Here is a 26,196-nt window from a genome sequence, read left to right as displayed (position 1 = left end):
TATGGCTTGAGTGGATGGCCTTTCATCAGAAACTTGGAAAAGTTAGAAATGAAACACGTTTTAGAATGTAAGGAAAGTGGGAGGGGCAGATAGGAGATCTGTGATAATCTGGAGATCAGGAGAAATAGAAGGAAACATGTGATATTTGCACTGGCCATGAGAGAATGGTAAAGGTTTGTTTGAAGAAGGTGGAAATAGAGAAAAGAAGTCCGAAATATCAGAAGAGCAGAGAGAAAAATAAAATATAAAAATAAAACCTGGGAATTTTTTGCTTTGTTGTAACAACGTAGGAGGGCAAAGGCAGAGAGCTCACGATAGGATTAAAATGGTGTATTATAGTTGCAGGCAACTGTAAGTTCGGGAGGACTTAATGGAGGTGTTCTGCAAACTGGTTACCAAATCTGTGTGAACTACTTTTCCATGACCTCCATTCATTTCCTCCAAATCAAAGGTATGTAGGACCTTGCTTTCACCAGGTCCTCTCTGACTTTTTGCATCTCTATTAATGATTCTATTTTCGTTTAAGGTGATAGGTTGGTGCCCAGTATCCAACACAATACACGACTACTTTGACTACATTTCCTCCAGTGCTGCATCCTATAAGGAATCCATTCCATTCTCCCTGTTTCTCCCTGTTAAATTTATTCCAACGATGCCATCTTCCACACCATATTCCAATATCTCATTCTTAACCCCCAACTGTGGTTTCCTTTCCATCAGGTTAACAGTGTTCTCAGCTGTGTCTGTTCCATTTCCTGAAAGCGAGAGTTGTATAGAAATTGGCAGCAAAACTAATGAAGCCTTTTAGTTCTGCATGAGAGGAGAATGCAGCGCCAATACAGTCATCAATATACTGGAAAAAGAAGTGATGGAGAGTCCCTGAGAGGAACCATAGAATGCTCCATGTATCCTACAAAGAGGCAACATTGCATCGCCCTACATACCTTTGTTTTATTTTCACCCCCTTTTCTTCTACCTCAGACAAGGATAGTGTGCCCCTTACCCTCATCTTCCATCTCCCTCCTCATTCAACTGATCATCCTCGATAATTTCTGCCACCTTCAATGTGATGGCATCACCAGACACACCTTCCCCTCCCCTATAAACATTCTGAAGCGATTGTTCCCTCTGCAACCCTCTGGTCTACTCTTCCACTTCCACAAATACCCATTCCCCTCTGAGGCTACCTTCCTATGCAAACAAAGGAAATGCAACAGGAGTCAGTGCTTCCTTCCCATTGTCCAAGCACCCAAACGTTCCTTCCAGGTGAAGCAGGAATGTATTTCTTCCAGTTTACTGTACTGAACCTGGTGCTCATGCAGACTGGCTGACCACTTTGTGGAATACCTATTATCAGTTCTTAAGGGTGATCCTGAGTTCCTACTTCCTTACCACTTCAATACTTTGTCCCACTGCAAATGTGTCTTTGGCCTCCAATATTGTTCCAATGAAGCTCAATGTAAACCCGAAGAACAATACCTCATCTTCTGACTTGGCACATTATAGCCTTCAGGACCTAATTTTAATTCCATAATTCCATATAACCAGTTATTCCAGTTTTGTATCTTACATTTCCAGTAGATAGTGTTTTTTTTCTTCCCTCTTCTGATATTATACCTCTTCTAGACATATCTTTACCACCCACATTCCATTAGCACCATCACCACTTGTGTCATTCAATTGCTTTTGGTCTCCATTCAATCATACACCTCTTTTGTTCTCTTTTCTGCACAACCCCCACATCTTTCTCCGCAGTTCAAAACTAATTTCATTTTTAACTTTTCGCAGTCTTGATGAAAGATCAGTGACATGAAAACTTAACTTTCTCCACATATGTTGCCTAACCTGCTGAGCATTCCTAGCATTTTGTATTAGTGACTGGCTCAAACTAGACTCAAGGAACAATCTGCATGCTTGAATGAAAGGCATGGGACACACCCATTATTATTGTATCTTAAATGCAAGATTGGGAAGAGGATTTTAATTATGGGCTGCTATATCACAGACTATGGTACTGAGGTAGGTCATAAATAGGATGTTGGGGAGAGAGACTGTGAAAAAGTTGGAAGTCAGTAGTGGTGGAATAGGGAAGGGAAATAGTAATAGGGGACTGAGTTGGGACAAGCAGTGGATTTTGCCATTGCAAACGATCCAGAAGTGCTTGCGCTCCTATCACATCCAGATGCAGGTATTATTTTTCAAGCTTATTTTTTGGTGACATCTCTTTAATGTTGTTTATAACTACTGGGAAGGCTGCATATCAACTATCTTTACCTGAATGTAACCAGTCCTATACAGTTGTGTCAGTCCAGTACTGGTTGAGTACAAGGCAAACTAATTCTAAAGAAGTCTAGACATGTAAAAAGTGAGTTAGAAGTGCGCAACTGTTTGTTTTGGTATCAAGAGGCCTGGTATCAAATAAAAGGAAGGCAGGCGCTAGTGGAGCAGTCACCTTGAGAAGGCTGCCTGAGGTCAAGGTGCAAGCTTTGGTGAATGCCAGGCTTCCATGAGAAGGATAAGCAAGAATAAGGTCAGGCAAAGTAAGGTTTTTCCTTTTCTTTAGTCCACTAGTTGTTAAAAGGGACAGTCATGGCAGCCAGTGGCGTGGTAAGCTCCTCTTGTGAGAGATGGAAGATCAGGGAGTGGTCAAGGGTCCCTCATAACCATGGCTGCAGCAAGTGTGTCCAGCTGCAGTTCCTCCCGGAATGCACGGATCAGTTGGTGCAGCAGTTGGACTCCATTGAGGAGCATACAGGAGGCAGAAAGCGTTATAGATAGGAGTTACAGGAGATGGTCACACCTAAGATTCAGCCAGATTGATGGATGACCACCAGGAGGAGAAGGCAGAAGGTGCAGGAATCTTCTGTAGTTGTCTCAGAGTGCTATTTTGGATACTGCTTGGGGGGAGGGGGGGGGGGGGAATGGTCTCTTCGGAGAAAATGACAGCAGCAGCCAGATCAGTGGCACCACAATTGGTTCTGTGTACAATAGGCTTGTTATGCATCTTCTCCCCCTCCCACCTACCATCCCCCTTTCACCTGGACACCTATCATCTGAACTCACCTATCCCCTGCCTGCATGTGCTCCTCCCCCCACCTTCATATTCTGGCTTCTGCCCTCTTCCTTTCCATTCCTGATGAAGGGTCTCGGCCTGAAACGTCGACTATTTATTTCCCTCCATGATGCTGTTTGACCTGCTGAGTTCTTCCAGCACTTTTTGTCTGTATGGCTTCAGATTCCAGCATCTGCAAAATTTTTTTGTGTCTGTGTACAACAGGGTTGGTCAAAGTCTAGGTAAGTGATAGTGACACTTTGGTCAGGGGCACAGATAGGCACTTCTGTGGCTGTGAGCAAGACTCAAGGATGGTATATTGCCTCCCACGTACCAGGGTTAAGGATATCTCTGAGTAGGTATAGGACATTCAAAAAGGGGAGGGTATGCAGCCAGAGGTCATGGTCATTGTTGGTAATGATGACATAGGTAGGAAGAGAGATGTGGTCCTGCAAAGAGAATTTAGGGAGTTAGATAAAAATTTAAAAAACAGAACTCTAGGGACATAACTCAGGGTTACTCCCAGTGCTACATGCTAGCGAGGCAAAAAATAGGAAGATAATACAGTGCGGGTTGCACTTAAACTGGAAGGGCACCAACATCCTTGCGGGGATGTTTGCTAGTATTAACTGGGAGGGTTTAAACTAGTGTGGCAGGGGAATGGGAACTGGAGCAGTAGATCAGCAAGTACAGGGATTGAGGGGAAGGTTGAGGGTGGGTCAAGTAAGCCTGAAGGGAAGGACGGGCAGTGCCAGGTTAATTAACATGGTAGAACTGATGAGCTGAAGTGTACTTACTTCAATGAAAGGAGTATTATAAGGAAGGCAGATTGACAGAGCCTGGATTAGTGCATGGAAGGATGCGATTCACTTTCCACATTGACATATATCGGCTTATACCAGCGAAACAGGCACCTGCAAAATGAATGTCTACCAACTTCCCCTTGCAGTTCAACACTCTCCCATGACAATATAGGAGAATAAAGATACTGCGGAAAATGTGGTTCACTTTCCCCATCGAGTCATAGAGAGGTACAGCATGGAAATATGTTCACACCCACCACCAACCACCCATTTACACTAATGCTGCATTAATCCTACTTTTATTCTCCCCACATTCTCATCAACTTCCCCCAGATTCTACCCACATCTTGGCCATTTCTTGATGAAAGAAGATCTTGATGATGAAACTCATCACTGCCTCCAGTTTGCTAGCACAGCCTTTGGCCATCTGAGGAAAATAGTGTTTGAAATTCAGCACCTTAAACTTGGCAGAAAGTTTATGGTCTATTGGATAGAGTTAAATCTGCCTTCCTGTTCACTTCGGAAACATGCAGGCACCTCAAAGCACTGGGAGACACTAACAATGCTGTTTCCATAAAATCCTCCAAATTTATTGGTAGGATACATTTATGTTGAGATTCAAATTACATTCAGTCAGCTCTGATGTGCAGGCCATGTCGTTTGCAAAACTGTCACCAGATTCCCAAAATATGCACTCCACTCCAAGCGCTGTTATGGCAAGAGATTACCAGGTGGGTGGAGAATACATTTCATGGTTGCTCCCAAAGCCTCCCTGAAAAAAATGGAACATCCTCACAGCTGTGAGAGTAACTGACCCATGAACCACTGAAAATGGAGAAGGAGAATTGAGGAGGCACAGGAAAGGTCCACAGTCTCTTGCCTGGAAGCATGTGAAAGTTCAGTAAAAATAGCAGAAGCAGAGCACCGCCTGTCAATCAGTTTATCCGCCTGCCCATCAAGCACCTCCTGTCCCAGGTGTGACAGAGTCTGTAGGTCCCACTTTGGCCTCATCAGCTGCCTCAGAACCCACGGACTGGAGAGGAAGCAAGTTATCCTTGACTCTAAGTGAAGAAGAGGCAACAGAAATTTTAGAAAATAATCTTACACATTCAGAGACTGTGGGGGCATGGAGGACTTTGTCATTGTCACAAAAGGAAGATGAGTCTGATAGGAGAGGCACAGAAAATGGTGCAAAAATGCCCCAGTATCTTGCTGATCTTGTTGAAGGGAATTCACAGCTGAGTAAAAGTGGTATTACAGAAGCTGAAATAGGTAGGGTTATTGGAGCATATGTAATAATAACAGGCAAACTGGGAGCAAAGGATTTTTTTTAATGGATGAAAAAAATTGTTCAACTTATAGGAGTTCATGGGTTGGCAACAGGCTTTCCTCCAGTTGTAGGGAGAAGGGACAGGAAGAAGAAAAGAGAAATGGAGAAAGGGAGCGGACAATGACAAAAAAAGCGTACAGCCCAAAATGAGAACACAAGGAATGGAAGGAAACTGGACACATATTTAACAACATTTTCAAATTTCAGAGTAAAGTAAGAGCAGTGTATTGTAAAATTACTACATTGTAAAACAAGAGCAGCTCATGGAGCTGATGGAATATGAGTGGAAGAAGTATTATCCGTGTCTAGCAAAGTTACAAACTGAACTCAAGCCTGACCAAGTTTTTTTAAACAAAATTGTTCAACATATATAATCTCAGCCTACTTCAGACAGAAACTACTGCCCATGAGTTGACTTACTAGAAGAGAGTTGTGCACAGCAAGGAATGTGAACCGTGACATTTATGACTCCTTCCCTGGACACCATCTCCCCATCACCCCTCCAACACACAGCATGATGAGCAGGAGAAGATTTGAAGGAGGTTGTTAAACCTTTAAAAATGACAACATATTTCAGCCTGCTATTCACATGCCAAGGCTGCTTTTACAGCTGTAGGTTTTGAATCAAGCTAATTTACCCATCTTGCAGAAACAGTACACTTCATTACTGTTTTAAAATCAGTCTCTCTCAGTGCCGCTGGGAGTCTGATTTAACTTTAATTGCTGCAAGCCTGATTTCCCACTATGAAATAGAGACATGAGAGGCTGGCTCCAGATGGTTGGTGCTTTTTATGATCAGCATTGGGCAGAGCTAGTAGAGCCACTGGCTCATGGCTCCAGTGACCTGGCTTTGATTCTGACTTTCGGTGCTATCTATGTGATGTTTGCACATTCTCCCTGTGACTGCGGAGGTTTCTCCTGTGAGTTCCAGTTTCCTCCCACATCCCTAAAATGTGTGGGTTGGTTGGTTAATCAGCAGCTGTAAATTGCCCCTAGTGTGTAGGTGCATGGTAGAATCTAGGGCGGAGTTGATGAGATTGTAGGGAGAATAAAATCGGTTTAGGGTAGAACGAGTGTAAAAAATGTATGCTTGATGGTCGGCGTGCACTCAGTGGGATGAAGGACTTGTTTCTATGCTGTATCTCTCTATGACTCCACAGAATTCCTTTTAAGTAATGTAGAGCACTAGTGAACCTTCTAACTAAAGCAAACCTTTAGCCTGATTGTTGACTCTTGCTATCCCCAGCATCACTGGTGAACTCCCCCAGGGCTTTTCTGCAGCTTGCTTTAGACCTCAGTTAGTGTATCCACCCAACTCATAACTTGTCAGAAATGTCTGTTTTGCACCTTCCACAAGAGGAAAAGAGTGCCAGGCACAAAGTAAAACAAAGGGAAGATCAAGCCTGACATATGTAGTGGGGATAATGTTAGAGACCATTAATAGTAAAATATGTGGAAAACTGTGACAGAATTGCTCAAAGTCAGTGTGGATTTATAAAAGTGAAAGCATGCTTGACAAATTTACTGAAGATTTTTGAGGATGTAACTAGTACAGTGGATGGGGGAGAACCAGTGAAAGTGGTGTATTTGGACTTTAGTAAGGTTCTTGATAAAAGAAATAAGTGTACAAAATTAAAGCACTTGGGATTGGGAGTAATTTTCTCTTCTGGATACAGAACTGGCTGGAAGACAGAAAACAAGGAGCAGGAATAAATGGGCTCTTTTCTGAGTGGCAGGAGTGGCTACTGGAGTACTGTAGGGTTCAGTGCTTTGGCCGCAGCTAGTCATGATATATATTAACAACTTAGATGAGCAAACTATCAGTAAGTTTGTGGATGAAGCAAAGGTGAGTGGGAGTTTGAGCTGGACAGGTTGAGTGAATGGGCAAATACTTGATAGGTGCAGTGAAACGTGGATAATGATGACGTTAGAAACTTGTGTGGCACAAACAGGAAGGCAGATTATTATCTAAATGGTGAGCGATTAGGAAAGGGAAGGGTCCAATGAGACCTGGATATCCTTGCACACTAGTGAATGAAAGCAAACATGCAGGTACAGCAGGTGGTTAAGAAGGCAAATGATAGGTTGGCCTTAATAGTGAGCAGATTTGAGTACAGGAGCGGGGATGTCTTACTGCAACTGTATAGTACCTTGGCGACAACACACCTTGGGTACTGTGTGGAGTTTTGGTCTCCTTATCTGAGGAATGAAGATCTTGCTATGGACGGAGTGCTCCAAACTTTCAACAGACTAATTCTTGGCATGAAGAGAAATTAGAACAATTGGGCTTAGAAACGTTAGTATTTAGAAGGATGAGAGGGAACCTCAATGAAACTCATAAAATCCTGATACAATTGAACAGACTAGGTGCAGAAAGGATGGGGGAGGGGAAGCAATGGGGTGGGTCCAGAATCAGGTGTCGCAGGCTGAGGATATGGAGCAAGCCATTTGGGACTGAGATAAGGAGAAATTTCTTCACCCAAAGTGTGGTGATCCTGTAGAATTCTCTATCACAGTACGCAGTTGAGGCCAAATCATTAAATATACTCAAGAAAGAGTTAGATATAGTTCTAAAGGCTAAAGGGATCAGGGATGTGGGGAAAAGAAGGAATAGGGTACTGAATTTAGATAATCAGTCATGATCATACTGAATGGTGGAGCAGGCTCGAAGGGCCAAATGGCTAACTACTACTTCCTATTTTCTCTGTGTTTATGTTATCAAACAAACTTTGACCACAAAGTTTTACGACAAGAAGATCTGATAGCTGCTAGCTTGGTCAAAAAAGTAGATTTTACAGAGGGTCTTTGGGGAAAGAGAGTTAGGGAAACAAATTGAGTTAGCGAAGAAATTCCAGCTAATGGCATAATTGATAATAACAGAGGAATTGATTAAGAAAGCAGATTTGGAGAAATGTAAAAATCTTGGAGGGTTGTCAGCCTGGAGGAGATACCAAGGGTAGAGAGGGATAAAGCCATAGGATGATTTGAAAAAGATTGAAAATTTTAAAATTGAGACTGATTAACAAAGAGCTAGTTTAGGTCTGCAAGCACAAAAATGATGGATGAATAGGACTTGGTGCAAGTAGCAGCGAGATTTTTGATAACCTCAGCTTGCCAAGGATAGATAGCAACCTGCATCAGGACTGAGAGTGGAGGCAGGAGATAGCCAGAATAAAGAGGAGAGAAGTGGTGATACAGAGGCCAGAGGTGATTGATGGACAGGTGGGATGGGGGAGGGGAGAGGGAAATGAATGACAGGCAGATTGAGCCAGGCAGGAGAAGGGGAGGGCTGGAGTTGGGAGAAAAAGGCAGGTGGATGATAGCTGGAGTCAGACAAAGAAAAAGAGTAAGATGGAGGCACGAGTGGTGGGGGGGGGGGGGGGGGGCAGGAGTATGAAGGTGGAGACGGCTGCTTCAGGGTCATAAGCAGAAACACAAAGGGCCACCAGTGCTGGAATCTGATAGTTAAGGAAGGTGATAATAGGAACCATTGGGAGAGAGGTGAAAGGCAGATGGATCCAGAACCAGATGGGAGAAGGAATGAGAGCTGGTGGGTGAAGCGTGTGGGTAGTCGGTGGATGGAACTGGGAAGGGGAGGGGGACAAAATTGGGTGATTGGGGGGGGGTGTAGGGGTGGGGGTGTGGGAAAGGACACAATAATGGGGGAACTGGACCAGGAGAGAGAGATAGAGGTGGGGGCAGTGGGGGAAACCAGACTTGAGGGTTACCTGAAATTGTAAAATTCAATGTTCATACCATTGGGTTGTAAACTACCCAGGCAGAATAAGAGGTGTTGTTCCTCTAGCTTGCATTGGTCCTCACCCTGGCAGTGAGGAAGGTTGAGGATGGAATTGGAATTGGTTTTTAGACAGGTTGGTGTGGGAATGGGAAGGCGAATTGAAATGGCATGCAACTGTGAGTTTGGGAAGGCCACTACAGAGTGTAGGTGCTCTGCAAATCAGTTGCCTTATCTGCACTTGGTCTCACTAATGTACAGGAGGCCACATTGTGAGCACTGAATGCAGTAGATGAGGTTGGAGGAGGTGCATGTGAATCTTTGCCTCACCTGGAAGGGCTGTTTAGGTCCCTGGATGACGGTGAGGGAGGACGTGCAAGAACAAATGTTGCAAGGGAAAGTGGAATTGGAACTGGAATTGGTTTATTATTGTCACACGTACTTGTCTTGCATAGCGTTCATACAGATTAATTCACTACCCAGTGCATTGAGGTAGTACAAGGTAAAACAATACAGAATGCAAAATAAAGTGTTACAGCTGCAGAGAAAGTGCAGTGCAGGTAGACAATAAGGTGCAAGGTAGATTGTGAGGTCAAGAGTCCATCTTATCATACTAGGGGACCGTCCAATAGTCTTATAACAGAGCGATAGAAGCTGTCATTGAGACTGGTGGTATGTGCTTCCAGGCTTTTGTATCTTCTGCCAATGGGAGAGGGAGAAGAGAGAATGTCTGGGGTGGGTGGGGTCTTTGATTATGTTGGCTGCTTTACGGAGGCAATGAGAAGTATAGAGAGGGAGGGGTGGGTTGGGAGGGGTGAGTGGACTAGGGAGTCACAGAGGGTGTGGTCCCTGTGGAAGGCAAAAAGGGGTGGGGAGGAGATGATGTGGCTGGTGGTGGGATCTCATTGCAGCTGGTGAAGATGATGAAGGAGATAGCCAGTATAATGTGGAGAGAGGGAGTGATGAGACAAAGGCCAGAGATGATTGATGTACTTGGGGGGAGGGAGGGTGTTGGTCTGGAACTTTTGAAACTGCCTATAATTACAGTGTTAAAGAAATACACAATATTTTTTTCATTTGTGTGCACTAGATGTTAGTGCAATCATTTGTTGCCATGCAGCAGTATGCTAATACTTAGACCAACAGCTTCACCTATATTTTCACAGCTGAAGCTGATCCAACATGAAATGGACTTTGGCACTCTGAGTATTAAGTATTTGTATTTAATAATTTGGTCCTTTGGTGTGATCATTAAATACATTTCCAGTAGCTTCTATTATTAATTGGTAGCCTAATTTAAACACACTCATAAATGAATAAACAAATGAACAATCAAAGCTGCCCCTGCTCTGCCAATATAGCTTGGCTGAACATACGACAAAACCTGTTTGTTTACAGGTATAAACGGGGTTTCTGCTACACTCTGTAAAATTGTTGTTTCGTCTCCATCTGCAGCTCCAATGAAATTCCAGGCCATGGAATTTGTCTCAAACTGTCCTGCTTCCTCTGTCATCTGGGTAATGATGGAGCCTAACAAACTGGAAGAAAAAAGTGCTCCATGATTCAAAGCTTCCAGGATGTTGTGCTGCCTCTAGGGGGTGTGTTTTGGCAAACAAAAAAGGAACATGCTTGCCAATACCTGAATAATGTTATTTATTTGCATTGCTCTAGACTGGAGCTCTGAGCACGTTTTGAATCTTTTCCAGTGGTTGCAACATTTCAAATGAAGATAACAGTCTGAATCTACTGAACAATCTGCCAAAACTCTCATCCATGACATTTTTTACCTCTGGACAACTATTCAAATGTACTGGCAGCCAACTTCCATCATTCTATCCTCAGCAAAGCTGAGGTTGTCTAAAATATAGTGAAAGGTTCCAAGATTCTTTGTAGAATTGTCATCAAGAAAAAAACTGAAAAAGACGCATAACAACATAAGCTAATAGGGATAAACTGAAAGGAACAATAGAATGCCCAGAGATTTATGGAGGAAATTCCAGTACTTGAGATATCAACCCCAGAAGGCATGGCCAGCAATAGTGGAACGACTAAAATTAGAGTTGCAATGGATCCTAGAATTGAAGGAATTGGGGGCTAACAGGTTTGGAGATCACAGAAGTAGAGAGAGGCAAAATCACAGAGGGATATGAAATACATTTTCAAATCAATGCATTGCTCAACTTTGAGGTTAAGTAGGTCAGAAGGCAAAGGGAGGAGGTGAGTTTTTGTTTCTGGAAGTTAGGCTAGGCAGGAGTGGACTGGATTAATCAGTCCAGAGGTAACAGAAGCCTGAGGTGTTTGGTAGGAGATGAGCTGATGCAGGAGCAGAGTCAGGTGGAAGTACATAGTAGTGGTGATGGACACCTGTGGACCAGGGTCTACCTTGATTGTAAATAAAAATACACTTGCTCAGTCTGAATTCAGTTCCAACTGTACATCAACCTACAGAATAAACAAGAGACCTCACATTACCAATTCCTATCATCATAAGAGTCAAATAATTCTGGAATTCAATACTTTACGTCAGCTAGAAAAACAACAAAGTGAGAGTTAAACTTTAAACTTTAATTTACTTATACAGCATGGTAACAGGCCCTTCTGGCCCAATGAGCCCGCGCTGCCCAATTACACCCATGTTAACCTACTAACCCGTACGTCTTTGGTATGTGGGAGGAAACTGGAGCACCCGGAGGAAACCCACACAGTCACGGGGAGAACGTACAAACTCCTTACAGACAGTGGCAGGAATTGAACCCCAATCGCTGGCGTTGTAATAGAATTATGCTAACTACTACGCTACCGTGCTGCCCAGAGAATAACAGAGATATTGTCACAAATTCTGCAGAGCTGTTTCACATTGGTTGGTTTTGAATAGTAATCTGGGTTTGTCATCAAGCCCAGTATTAGTGCTATGTTAGCAGCAAACAAGCCAACCTCAAGCCACACTTGGGCCCTAGGCAGGTACAATTTCAGTATGTTTTACAAGGACATTCCATCTGTTGTGCCTCCAGTACAGTTAATTCACTTCAGAAAACAAATTTCAGTTTGGCTGACACATTACAATGGTGCTCGGGTAAATCCAAGAGAGGATAGAGAGAGCTGGGTGGAGTCAATTGTAGCCAACTAGATAACTGCGTAAGAGGGAGGAGAAGTTTAATTCCTGCTAGTTCCAATTTAAAAATAAACTTGTCTTACTGGAACGTGTCCATCCTTGAGAAATCTGAGCAGAGCTTGCATTGATCCTGCCTTGTCCAGATGACCCAATGTTTTAATGTGTTTGAACAAAATGTAAACAGACAGGATATTCTAAATACACTGATCTTCTTTGTCCTGCTCACACTGCATCCTATTTACATGATATCAGTAAATCTGAAATCAGATGGTTAGTTTAAAAAGCAGCCATTTGGTCTTTTGCAACTTCAATTTATAATCAGATGGTACCATGTGTGCAGCAAAGCAACTCATGGTAACTCAAGCGAGTTTCCATAAATTGTACTCCAGTTTGCCGATTTAGTAATACATATAGCTTGGATCATTTTTACACTTATGATTGAAAAGAAAAATCAAACCAGTTTCTAAATGACTGACAGACGATAATTTTTTTTTTGACTGGCTATAATTCCAATTGAACTATCATTGGACTGGTAAACAGCATTGGCAAATATATTTTAAAAGTTTTGTGGCAGAAATTTTCAGTACGTAAGGCTGAACAAGAGTAATTTTCAATTTTGTTTCAATTTAAGTAATAAATGGCAGGTTTGCCTGGTTAATTCCCAAAGGGAAATTGGACCGACCAATGCAGGCTCTGCTCAGATTTCTCAGGGATGGACATGGTCCAGTAAGACAAGTTGTTTTTAAACTGGAACCAGCAGGAATGAAACCTCTCCTCCCTCTTCCACAGTTGTCTAGTTGGTTACAATTGACTCCACCCAGCTCCCCCTGTCCTCTCTTGGATTTACCCGAGCACCACTGTAATGTGTCAGCCAAACTGAAGTTTCTTTTCTGAAATGAATGAACTGCACGGGAGGCACAACAGATGGAATATCCTTATCAAACGTACTGAAATTACACCTGCCTGGGCCTAACTGAGTGTGGCCTGAGGTTGGCCTGTCTGCTGCCAATGTAACTCTAACTCTGGGCTTGAGGGCAAACCCAGATTACTAACCATCCCTGTTGAAAACCTACTGACATTACAGGAGGCACAAGACACTGCAGATGCTGTGATTTGGAACTAAAAGCAAATTGCTGGAGGAACTCAGCGGGTCAGGCAGCATGTGTGGAGGCAAAGGGATAGTTGATATGTTTTGGGTTGAGACTCTGAATCTGGACTAAAATTACACTTGCCTAAGGCTCAATTGAGTATGGCCACAGGATGGACTGCCTGCTGCTTGGACAACACCAATTCTGGGCTCAAGAATAGACCCGGATTAATATCAATCAAGCTGAAACATGCTTGAAGAACTGTGATTATAACTCATGTGTTGCTTTTATAGATGAAGTAACGTACTGAATTTTCTCATTATTTGACTCTTGTGACAGTATTCAATACAGTAATGAAATTAATTAGTCAAGTTATTCTGAGCAGAATGGCAAACTATAGCTGACATTTGGAAAAAAGACTCATGGAAATTACAATCATCAGAAACATGAAGAAAACTGAAAACAATGTTTGAATACTACAGTACTTCACTTTATGTTGTAGTTCCCAAAAGCTCAGCTGGCAAACAATAAGACATTTCAGATACAAGATGTTGCTATAGGAATCCAAAATTGGTCAACACAAAGCACTTATTTTTGTAACACATGTTGAACATTATTTGTTTTAGCACCATTGAGTCCCCTTCCTGTTGTCCCCTCCCATTACACTGAACATCGTTTTGTATGAATTCAGATGTTAACTCTTTACTCATTTTAGGTGACACAGTAGCATTTCAAGCAGTACAATTTTAACAGCTCCAGGTACTGATTTAATTCTGACCTCTAGTGCTATCTGTGCGGAGTTTCCACATTCTACCTGTGACATGGGTTTCCTCTGGGTGCTGTGGTTTCCTCTCACATCCTAGGGACACATTGGTTGTCAGATCTGATGAAGAGTCTGACCTGAAACATTAACTGGTTTCTCTTTCCACGGATGCTGAGTTACTGGCTGAGTTCTTCCAGCATTTTTGTTCTTGTTTCATATTCCAGCATCTGCAGTTTTATTGTTTTCCTGATTGTTCAATTAATTGGTTACTGTAAATTGTCCCAAGTGTAGGTGGGTGAAAGGAGAATTGGGGGGTGGTGATGTTAACAGGCACCTGTGAGAGAATAGGTGAGAGGCAAATAAGTGGGGGAATGGGACTGATCAAATTTCTCCCAGAGCTGATAGAGACTTGATTGGCTGATTGGCCTCTTATTATTTCATAGGGAAATATGAAAACATTAAAAAATATTTTCATTACATCAGGGGTAGTTGTGACGTCTCTGTTGAAAATAAGGGTGGCTTTTGGAGTGTGATCCTTTGTCAGAACAAACCTCAGGCTATGGATGGGAATGGATGCATTGGGAGCAGGTGGCCTCTTGCCAGCAGTTTTGTGTTTAATTTTTGGCATGATTTGCACAAATCCTCCAGATTCCTCCCCCATTTCTCTTGCATACATTTGCAGTTGGACTGCAGGATACTATCTTTCTCAGGAATTTCAAGTTCCTGTTCCCAAAGCTTCCGCTGAACAAAGCATTCTCCTGCTCAGTGGGAAGGGGGAGAGAAAACAGGGGTAGCTGGTTCAGCTTTGACAATAATGACAAATCTAGAACAGATCTAGTCTGCGGCTGTATTTTTCAATGCACAACACCAACTGTGCCTCCAACCTTCCTTCTCATTAAAAACAACCTTAAATCAAAGTATATAAAAATAAAGACAGAATATTGCTTACAAAAAGTGGACTGAATTATTATATGTGCTCTCCGCCATCTAACCCCATGTTACTCAAATACCATCTGAGGGGTTATTGACTTTAAATGTTTACTATGTTTCTTCTTCTGCAGTTGCTGCCTAACTGCTGAGTATTTCTGGTGTATTGTTTTTGTTAGTACTCAACATGGCTTTGATTGGCCATCTGCACTATCACAGAAGACCTATCAGACAATTTCACCTATGTCATACGCTTAATCTGAATGAAAAATACATGGCAAAATCAAACTATTCAACCTGCAAAGGAAGCACATGCAAAGCTGATCTTATGAAAGCACACCAATAATTAATGGAATATAAAAGATTAAAGCTAGAATATTATTTTAAATTAAGTTGTAACATTTCAAATTGGAGCATGGGTTCAAACATGTAAAAGTAAAACTATGACATAAATTTTGCTTAACTCTCTTTTACCTTCGCATTCCTGCTGCCATCCAAGCCTTGATTCCTCTTGGACAAGCCTTTGTGCCTCCTTAGGCATCTTCCAAAGGGCCTGTCTCTGTCTTACAAGAGGCAACCCCAATTGCACCATCCTACTTTCTTGCTATTATTCCCGCACAGCCTTCCCATCCCACGTATCCCTGCATATGCTGATTTTGTAGACTGTGCAAGCAAAACAGCAATCAGCATTTCTCTTTGCATCTTCTTTTAGAATATCCTTTACTTATTGATGACAAGGGCATTGTTCATATATTTACTTTGGAGGACTGTGTTGTCACCATTGCTTTGATTAACACCTAGCTGAGAGGTGATGACATCTTCCTTCAGTGAAATCTCCCTGCCTATTGTTGCCTTCAATTCATGCCCTGTCCAAACTGATTTTCCTTGATTATCTTAGCCAAGTTCCTACTCCTCTTGCCTCTTACTTAAAATGCTCACTCTCCATCGCCACCAAAGTTTCATGAGAATCCTGCTATCAGTACTTTGTTCCTGCTTTTCTCTCTCAGCCTCAGCACTGAGTGAATTTGTATTCACAATACTTTCAACTACCATCTCAATTTATCATTTTCTCTCTCCTCTGAATTCAGTGACCTCCTTTCCTCCCTTGATCTCTCTCCCTCCACACAAACTGCTTAACCTTGCCATCTCACATAGCTTTGCTACTCACAACATCTCATTTGCAGATAAAGCCATTTCAAATAAATTTCTTACATTACCCTCCACCCATATCCATTTGCCTGACCCTCATTTTGGCTAATATTGACATTTGTCTCCCTTAAGATACCCACTAATATCTCTTTCAAAACTGCCATCATCACTAGTTCCTCAAAGAAAATGGATTTTATTTGATAAAGCTGCTGCAAATTACCTTGGGTTGTTTTATTACATTAAAGACACTATATCAATGGCAGCTGTTCTTTGCCACATAAAGAACTATTAACACTTGGGCTTGGTCTGCCAGACAGAGTAGTGGAGACAAAGTACCCTTAAGTAATTTATAAAGGAATTGGGTACAGTGTAGTCCTTATGGAGTTAAGTAGTAAACTGGGCCAAATGGCATTCCTCAGCTGTGTGCAACTTGTGATCTAGTGAGTATTGATTCAGTTACCTTACATACTGCAAGCATCAGAACTCAAATCAGCATGTACCCTTTTAAGACATGTATTCTGAGCTTGCTACCACAAAAAGCTCTCTGAAGAAAGAACAGCAGTGTTTACAAGTAATCTCGAACTCACACTCCAATGAATTCCAGTTTGCAGCTGACCAAAGTGGGTGATGGCGCAGAACACACCCAAAACTTTATTGGATCAGTTATCATTTGTAACTGCAAAATCACTTACGTAGGATCTTACTCTCTGTTTAGCAACTGGCCAAAAAGCTAAATAATGTACAGAGCAAACTTCAAAGAGAAACAGGCAGGCCGTGGAATGGGCAGATATGTAGCAGCCGAGAAATGTGAAGCGCTACATTTTGGTAGGAAGAATAAAAAGAGGTAACATAAACCAGAAACACAATTCTAATATAGGTACAAGGTCAGAGATTTCCAGCATATGGGCATAGAGCTTTGAAAGTGGCAGGGCAGGTTGAGAAACTGGTTAAAAGGCATATGGGCTTTATAAACAGAGGCATAGAGTACAAGAGCAGGGAGGTCAAAGTGAACCTTTATAAAACATTAGTTCAGCCACAATTAATGCCTCTGGTTCTGGGCACCATACTTTAGAAAACGTGAAGGATTTAGAGAGGGTGCAAAAGTGATTTAAAAAAATATTCCTAAAATGTTTGACCTAAAATGTTAACTGTTCTTCTCTTTCCACATACTACCTGACCTGCTGAGTGCTTCCAGCATTTTCTGTTATTATTTCTGATTCCCAGCATCTACCATTTTTTGATTTTCAGGGACCTTAATTTTGTGGATTAACTGGAGAAACCGGGATTGTTCTCCTGGGAACAGAGGAGGGTGCAACGAGATCTAGTGGAGGTAATTAGAATCATGAAAGGTATAAACAGAGTAAATGGAAAGAAACTGCTCCCACTGGTGATGAGACTCTATCTAATTTGGCTAATCTGTACTTTTTTTGGAGCTTTACCATGGGCAAGTACCACAATTTTGGTTCTTGTGCAGCAAAGTGAACAAATGGTATTGCTACTGTTGAAATTATAGAGTACCATGTTGCAAAAATAGTTCTCAAACCCTTCTGGGCAGATGTTAGCAAATGATCAGGAAAAGCAATACATACAGATATTCCTCAATTTACAAATAGCTGATTTATGAATATTTGCTCAAGTGCCACTGACTCTGAGCCAAGTGTCTTTGATTCACAAAGCTATTTTTCACTATAACCAATGGTGCACTGTTCTCCATGCATTGGAATAGATTGCATCAAACTTTCCATACTGCATTTTGCCCAGCCTTTTCAATTTATGAACTTCTCTTTATAAAATATCTTCAGGAAGCTTGGAAATCAAGGAAAGGGTTTAACAGGTGCCATAGGCAACAGAAGCCAACATTTTTTTCCCTACAGCTATCAGTATTATCTACTTGAACATGCCTTTTAGCCTTGAACATGACTTTTAGAAAATGGTAGATCACCATTGCTAACTGTATTTCCTGACAATGAAAATAAGGCAGCTTCTAGAACAATACCATCACCTCAAGAGATAGTTACAGATGAGGGAGGCTTAGTTCAAAAATTTAGAAAGATACCAATATTTTAGTATTATCTCAAAAGATTTTGGAATATTGGTATATTGGAATTCAGCTGGAACTCTGAAATAGAATGAGAATGTTATAAATTCTCAGTGGAACTAGCAGCATCTGATGAGAGAGAATGTTTCAGGTCATTGACCTTTTTTCAGAATTGGAAAAGAAAATGGGGGTAACCAGGCAGCTTATGATGCAGAGAAATGAAGGAGAGGGGAAGAGAACAAATTGGAAAGTCTGTGATAGAGTGTAAGGCAGGAGAGATTAAAGGACAAATTGAATGATAGCACAACAGGAAAGAGGGTGGCATTACTTACAAGTCAATGCATGTTCTGATAGGGAGAAAAGGTTAGAGCAGAGGTGGAGGAAACAGAACAAACATGACTGAAGACTCCGAAATAATGGACAGAGGAATCCCATCAATGAGGACAAAGGAAGATACATCAGAAACACTTTAATGGATGGTACAGAACAGATGCTGAGAAATTGGGAGGATGGATTTGAGTCCTTATAGAAAACAGGTTGGTAGGAAGTGTAGTCAAAGCAGCTGTGTGAATCAGTGAATGTGATGGACACTAACTGCTAGCCTATCTCCTGAAATGGAGAAAGATGAAGAAGGAAAGGAAATCATTCCACACTCTGATCACTCTTTTTGAAAAGGTGAATTTCCTCATAACAATTTTAAGTTTCTCCCTCTTCTGAACTTTTGTTCCATGAGTCCTATGTCCATTCATATATTTTAAGTACAGATTCAAAGGTTAACCATTCAAGAATTTTATATACCAAATACGATCAGCTCCAAAACAATAAACAATTCCTTTATAGCTTTAAAAAACTCAGTTTCTTCCATTTTTCCTCATGATTTCATCTTGTAGCTTACCTCTGCAGTTTTTTTGTTTTTATTTTAACTTGAAATACTTCTGAACAATGTTAAACATGATAGAGAATCTACAATCTTGCCATCTTTACTCTGGGTATTTCAGAATCTAATTAACTCCTAGTTTGATTTTTTCTGTGAGTAAACTTCCTATAATTCAACAATTTAATGCAATGGGATAATTAGGTACCTTAACTAGTGATTCCTGTATCTTTTTGTTCTAAGATTTAATTGTCAACTGGAAATTCCTTTAGTTTCATGTCATAACTCAGAAGCATTTAAATGAAACAATCTTATCAGCACATGTTTGGTTACCCTGTTGTGGAATCTAATGAATCTGCATTTAGAAGCTGAACATATTTTACCTTAAAATATTAGTGCACAATCTCAAGTGAACATTTCCTGCATTGAATCCCGAACCACAAAAGAACATAGGAAAATAGGATTAGGAGTAGGCCACTTGGACCCTCAAGCCTGCCCCACCACTCAATATGATCATGGCTGACCTGCCCCATGCCTCATCTCTTCTTCTGTGCTAGTTCCCCATAGTGCTCAATTCTTTGATCTTTTAAAAATGTATCTACTTCCTCTTTAAATACCCATAATGATCTAGCCTCCACACCCTTTGGGGTAGAACCTCTGCAAGAAGTTGTTCCTTTGCACCTTGGTTTTAAACATTTGCCCCCTGATCTTGTAATTGTCTCCTCTTTTGAGATCCTCCCACTAGTTGAAATATCACAACATCTACCCTGTTATGCCCCCTAAGGGTCTTTCATGTTTCAATAGGTCATCCCTCAATCTTCTAAACTCCAATTATACTGATCTAATTTTTCTAGCTGAATGTGACAGGACAGCCATCTCATCCTGGGAGTTAGCACAGTGAATCTTTCGGACTGCTTCCAATGTTAGTATATCCTTTCCAACCAAAATTATGCATAGTACTCCAGGTGTGGCCTCACCAAAAGCCTGCACAATTGAAACAATGGTTTCCTATTTCTAAACTCCAGCCCTACTGCAATAAAGGCCATTATGCCATTTGGCTTCCTAACTACTTGATGTGCCTGCCTGCTAAGCTTTTACAATTCGTGCACAGGAATACCTAGACCCCTCTGTACAAACTTCATCTGCAGTTTTTATCCATTTAGATGATGGTCTGGGTAGGGATTGTTAAACATACGGCATTTTTCAGGAATTATGTGGATAGTGGTTCCGCATAGTAAGGCGTTTGACAAGGTTCTGCATGGTAGGCTTCTTCAGAAGGTCAGAGGCCAAGGGATCCAGGGAGGCTTGGCAGTGTGGATTCAGAATTGACTTGCTTGTAGAAAGCAGAGGGTTGTGGTGGAGGGAGTGTATTCGGATTGGAGGGCTGTGACTAGTGGTGTCCCACAGGGATCGGTTCTGGGACCTCTACTTTTTGCGATATTTATTAATGACTTAGATGAGGGGGTGGAAGGGTGGGTTAGCATGTTTGCAGATGACACAAAGATCAGGGGTGTTGTGGATAGTGTGGAGGGCTGTCAAAGCTTACAGAGGGATATTGATAGGATATAGAGCTGGGCTGACAAGTGGCAGATGGAGTTCAATCCGGAGAAGTGTGAGGTGGTACACTTTGGAAGGACAAACTCCAAGGCAGAGTACAAGGTAAATGGCAGGATTCTGGGCAGTGTAGAGGAGCAGAGGGATCTGGGGGTTCATATCCACAGATCACTGAAAGTCACCACACAGGTGGATAGGGTAGTTAAGAAAGCTTATGCAATGTTAGCTTTCATAAGTTGTGGGATCGAGTTTAAGACCTGCAAAGTAATGATGCAGCTTTACAAAACTCTGGTTAGACCACACTTAGAGTACTGTGAAGGATGTGGAGGTGTTGGAAAGGGTGCAGAGGAGATTTACCAGGATGCTGCCTGGATTAGCGAGTATGGATTATGAGGAGAGACTAAAGGAGCTAGGGCTGTTCTCATTGGAGAGAAGGAGGATGAGGGGAGACATGATAGAGGTATACAAAATATTAAGAGGAATAGATAGAGTAGACAGCCAGTGCCTCTTTCCCAGGGCACCAATGCTCAATACAAGAGGGCATGGCTTTAAGGTAATGGGTGGGAAGTTCAAGGGATACATCAGAGGGAGATTTTTCACCCAGAGAGTGGTCGGTGCATGGAATGCGCTGCCTGAAGTGGTGGTGGAGGCTGATACGTTGGTCAAGTTCAAGAGATTGTTAGATAAGCATATGGAGGAATTTAAGATAGAGGGGTATGTGGGAGGAAGGGGTTAGATAGTCTTAGGAGTGGCTTGAAGGTCGGCACAACATGGTGGGCCGAAGGGCCTATGGTTCTATGGTAATACAAACAAGAACCAGCCTTCAAAAAATCTTTTCAAATGTAAATTACAAGCAGTAATCAGTTTTGAAATTAAAAGGGACAACTTTGTAAACAAACAGTACTGTCTACAATGCATAGGCTATTGGCCCACAGCAAGAGGCTGCTTAAGAGTTTGCAGACTGACATGACCATGAGACGTTCGTGTATGTACCAGCCAAACATAAGACAATGGGGTTAAGTTATCTGGTCTACGTCAAACGAGGCATCTTCAGCTAAGTTATTTTGCATTATTGTGATAGTGATCAAGGATTCCAGATGAGAAATTTTGTCACTTAGACATCATACATGGTCATACGCATTGTACATTTGTGTATCCAGAGAGTCAGCCCTCACAACACTAATAATGGGTGTCTGGGTTCTCTGTCCTCAGAACATTTCCAGCCATCCACGTGAATTACTTGTCCCAGCAAAGGTGTCTGAACATTCAGAGGTTTCTTGTCTAGTGTGCTCCCATTGTAAATATGCAATACGTATGTCAGACTAAAAATACTGGTAAACAATATCATTATAGCTATTGAAATTGTATTGAACCACCTGCTGTTATTTTTATTCTTATGAGTATAAAACTTGGTGTACTTTGAGTTTGGGGAGATTCTACTGAGGGCGTCTCTAAGAGAATGCCAGCTTGTCATGATGAATAGAGACCTTTTACATCTACCATCTTCAGGGTCCACGTGGCTTAGTCACAATCACAACAGTCTGCTTTTAGATTCCTCTTACCAAAGTGCATAACCTTATTCTTTACCACATTAAACTCTATTTGTCATGTTTTCACCTACTCAATCAACCTATCTATATCTAGCTGCAGATTCTTAATATCCTTATCACAACATGACCTCCCACCTATTTTTGTGACGTCAACAAACTTGACTATCCTTACATTCTGCCCCTTCCTTTAGGTCATTAATATGAATTGTAAATAATTAAGGGCCAAGAACTGATCCTTAGGGCATTCTACTAGTTACATCCTTCTAATCTGAAAAAGACCTGAAAAAGTTTATTCTGACTCTCTGTCTTTTATGCAGTAACCACTCTTAAATCCAGGCTAACACACTTTCCCTAATGTCAGTAACTCTTGGCATCAGCTTTTTATGTGGTACCATGTAAAATGCCTTCTGAAAATTCAAATCCACCACATATAGGTTCTATCTTTCTGCTCGTTTCATTCTTGAAGAACTCCAGCAAGTTTGTCAAACAGGATTTACGTTTCATAAAATGCTCAGCTGGTTCCACTAGACAAGCTACTTTGTTTCCATGCCCAAAATCAGATTCCTGAAACAGACACTCTAGAGTACTGTCATGGGAATAGGAAAAGGGTGCTTCAAAAAAAAGCGATATACCTGTTGACTCTTGGGAATCCCTGGCCCATGACCACTTAAACTAGAGAAGGAACATCTAAGATTCCACCAAGAACCTCATGTCCAGATGTTTGCAGCACACAGAATTCCAGCATAAATGGTAGAAGGAGCACATCTCCTCACAATCTACCCACCTGTCAGCTCTGCCCAGCACCTCCTGCCCCACCTGCTGCAATATGCGTGCGTCCCATGTTGATCTCACCAGTTACCCCAGAACTCATTGAACTGGAGTAAAAGCAAGCAACCCTTGATCTCAAGGAACCACCTAAGATTACTGTATTTAGATTTCCACAAATAATTTTCAATTTTCAGTCAGTGATCTACATCACAAATGAAAAAAGCTACAAGATAAAACTGGTATTAATTTCTGTCACACAATATAAATATCAATATTACTCTGCATAGGAAAAATACATGTTTAAGCCATAACCAAAAGAAATATCATTCAAAAACCCATAATGCATCCAGATAAGTCACATCCTGAATTACTACAAAGGCCCCCTCATATTTCTGATGTTGTCCTGACAACAGAAAGAAATGTGCACAGGTTATAATAATGTGGTTCTACTCGGTAAGTTTCAGCTCACAAGAACACACAATCTGGAATGCACGTGAAATTATATGGCATTTTATTGGCATTGGTGCAATCCTCTCATATTTCCCCATGGGAGGAGCTGGAATGTAAGTTACAAGATCAGACTTCATCATAAATCTTTGTGAAACCTATTTTGTTGCCATCCACAGCAATACAATGAACCTTTAATTCAGAATGTATACACACAATAGTTTGTGGGGAATTTATCTTCAAACTTCCTGTCACAATAAGTGGAAACGACCTTGGGGGAGAAAATAAAATTCCAGCACAATCTATATTGCCTTGAGCCTCCCCATACTGAGACCTTTAAAGTAAGTGTTTCGTACATATAAACTCATCCTAGTCCGCAGTAAATACTTCACAATTAAATACAGAAAGTGCAAAGCTTCAAATTTATAAGATCCTTTTGAAGGGATTTAATTGTCTGAAAGCCTTTACAGATTAATATTCAGCTCAAGAGAATTTGTTTGTTTAAAGTTCATTTTACATTTACATCATGTTATGTGTTTTACTTTTTAATTCTTGAAGTCAAGAACGACTAATCTTGACTACAAAACAACAATTTTTCAGATCATTTAAAACCATTCAACAAATAAACTTTTACATTTTCAGCTGTAACTTTGCTTTGAAAAAGCTGGACTGTTCCTGCACAACCACAACTTTCATCACCTACCCAGAAAATAAAGACCAAATAACTGACCTCTACAATTCCAACAGCAGCAGTTACATTTCGTCAAAATTCTTTTAACAGAGCAGCAGCAGGGGCAACAATCCTTGCCAGCTCTCATGCTTCCTTGGTTATTCTCATGGCAGATAAGCACTTGATACTGAATGGCCACGCATAGCAGTTGTTAGAGGGAGTTGCAGACACCGTGACTGCTCTTTACAATCTGCTGAACTGAGTAATGGCAAGCACGCCCCAGTTGAGGGTGGAGCCAAGCACAGGCAGTTTCAGAAAGCTGCCATTAGCAAATCAATGCAAACAAGTGACGGATAACCAAACAATTTTAAACACACCTGTGAACTGAATCAATCACTCCACTTCATTGATCAACCATTTATAACGGGGTTCCTTTCACCATTCAATGCCAGGCACCACTAACTATATATTTTTTTCAAAATTAATTTTTATCATGAACTGAAATATACAATAGAAACACAATTAAATATTTGTGCTTAAAGATTTATTTTAACCTCCTAGTAATCAGGTACTTTAACTATAGTTTAACTTAAAAATGTTCCAGTCAGGCTCAACTTATTGTATATGATCCTAGAAAATGAATGTGTTTTTTATCCACTTTCAGTGTTGACTGTGAAGGTACTGTTGAAGACAAATGTTCACACTTTGGAAGATCTAAAATTTTCATGACTTTGAATTATACAGTTTGAATACTTGTGGCCCACAAACGATATAAATCTGGCTCTGTACAACTTCTAGTTCTCTTTATTATTAGTGAGAGCAGAAATTGGCTTTTACTTCCCATTCATTTCAATGGGACCACTGTACATGTGCTGGGGCCTAACCTGCCACAAGCAAAGTGGGTATATTTCCAGCCTGATGGACATGCTGGCTTTTAAACAGAAGACCAGGGCCAGTCCAAATGGTTAATGATGCGATGATCAATTGGTTAACATGTGCAGCGTTGTTCTTAGAGAAATCAAACACTATTATTGCAGAAGAGTGATGACTTCTTGTCTAATGGTAACCCAGCGGTTTGATATACACACACATTTATTGGTGTGAAGCCAAATGGAAGCTCATATCAATATACAAGTGACCTCCTTTATCCATTGTGTAATTCATCAAATGCTAACATGTAATAATTACAGATGGCACTCCTTTTATTTTTTATTTTCAATGAAACCTTTCCTAAAGTTCAAAATTCTACACAAAATCTGGTCCTCCAGTATGAACATTCTGGGTTATCTTCCATGTTTTGTTGTGAAAGGGTACCTTCTTAATGTATAAATTTTCAGCTGGATGCAAGTTCTGTGGATGGGGCTGTTGTGAAATAGGTTTCCCAAATGCCCTTAAGTACTTATCCATACAGGTCTTATACAAGTGAGCTTGGGAGGCTGGACCTCTTATGAGTGGGCCAAACTAACTTTATTTTTCTTTAATTAGCTTATGGGATGTGGCATTATTGGCAGGGCCAGCATTTATTGCCCATCCATAATTGCCCTGGAGAAGATGGTATTGAGCTATCTTCCTTGATCAACACAGTCCTTCTGAAGATACAGCCACAATGCTGTTGGTTAGGTATTTGGATATAAGGATTTAGACCCAGAGATAATGAAGGACTGATGATATATTTCCAAGTCAGGCTGGTGTGCGAGTTAAAGATGACCCTGCAGGCAATAGTGTTCCCATGTATTCTACTACCCTTGTCCTTCTTGATGGTAGAGGTTATGGGTTTGGTCTTGTTAGTGGAATAGCCTGAGTGAGTAACTGGAGTGCATTTTGTAGATGTGGTATGCTGTAAGCATGATGCACCAGTGGTGGAAGGACTGAAAGTTCTCAAGGGGTGCAGTGAAGTAGGCGACTTTACGTTGGATGATATCCAGATGTTGGAGCTACACTCACCCGTGCAAGTGGAGAATATTCCAACACCCTCCTGACTTGCTCTGGAAAGCAATGGATTATCAGGTGGTGAGTACTCATACTGGATACCCACTTTCTGACTTGCACTTGTAATCACAGTATTTATGTTTAAGTTTATTGTCATGGGTATACACAGCCATGGAATAAATGCCATGAAAAATAATGTTTTGCAGCAGCAGCACAGTACATTACAAACATGACAAACATAAATTAACATAAAGTTAACTTAACAGAAATTATACATAATTTACACAACAAAAGGCACGGTAGTGTAGCGGTTAGCATAACACTATTACAGCGCCAGCGACCCGGGTTCAATTCCGGCCACTGTCTGTAAGGAGTTTGTACGTTCTACCCGTGTCTGTGTGGGTTT

The 26,196-nt window shown here is 41.3% G+C and overlaps 1 protein-coding gene across 2 annotated transcripts in view; it reads right to left on the bottom strand.

The window, feature by feature from the left end:
- The window catches only part of LOC127574135 (kalirin-like), a 500,886-nt gene that overhangs the window by 50,669 nt on the left and 424,021 nt on the right, over positions 1 to 26,196 (bottom strand). Inside the window, exon 1 of one of the 2 annotated variants that reach the window (XM_052022991.1) lies at positions 23,922 to 24,121. The exons of the other annotated variant lie outside the window; for it this stretch is intronic. Coding sequence (XP_051878951.1) covers positions 23,922 to 24,009 — 88 coding nt within the window. The 5' untranslated portion in view covers positions 24,010 to 24,121. Of the gene's footprint in view, positions 1 to 23,921; positions 24,122 to 26,196 lie in introns of those variants that run through there. 2 annotated transcript variants of the gene reach the window in all.

Source organism: Pristis pectinata, chromosome 1, assembly GCF_009764475.1.
Source record: "Pristis pectinata isolate sPriPec2 chromosome 1, sPriPec2.1.pri, whole genome shotgun sequence".
NCBI classification, from domain to species: domain Eukaryota; kingdom Metazoa; phylum Chordata; class Chondrichthyes; order Rhinopristiformes; family Pristidae; genus Pristis; species Pristis pectinata.
Note: the sequence above shows the minus strand (reverse complement) of the source record. Positions and strands in the feature narration are given on the sequence as shown.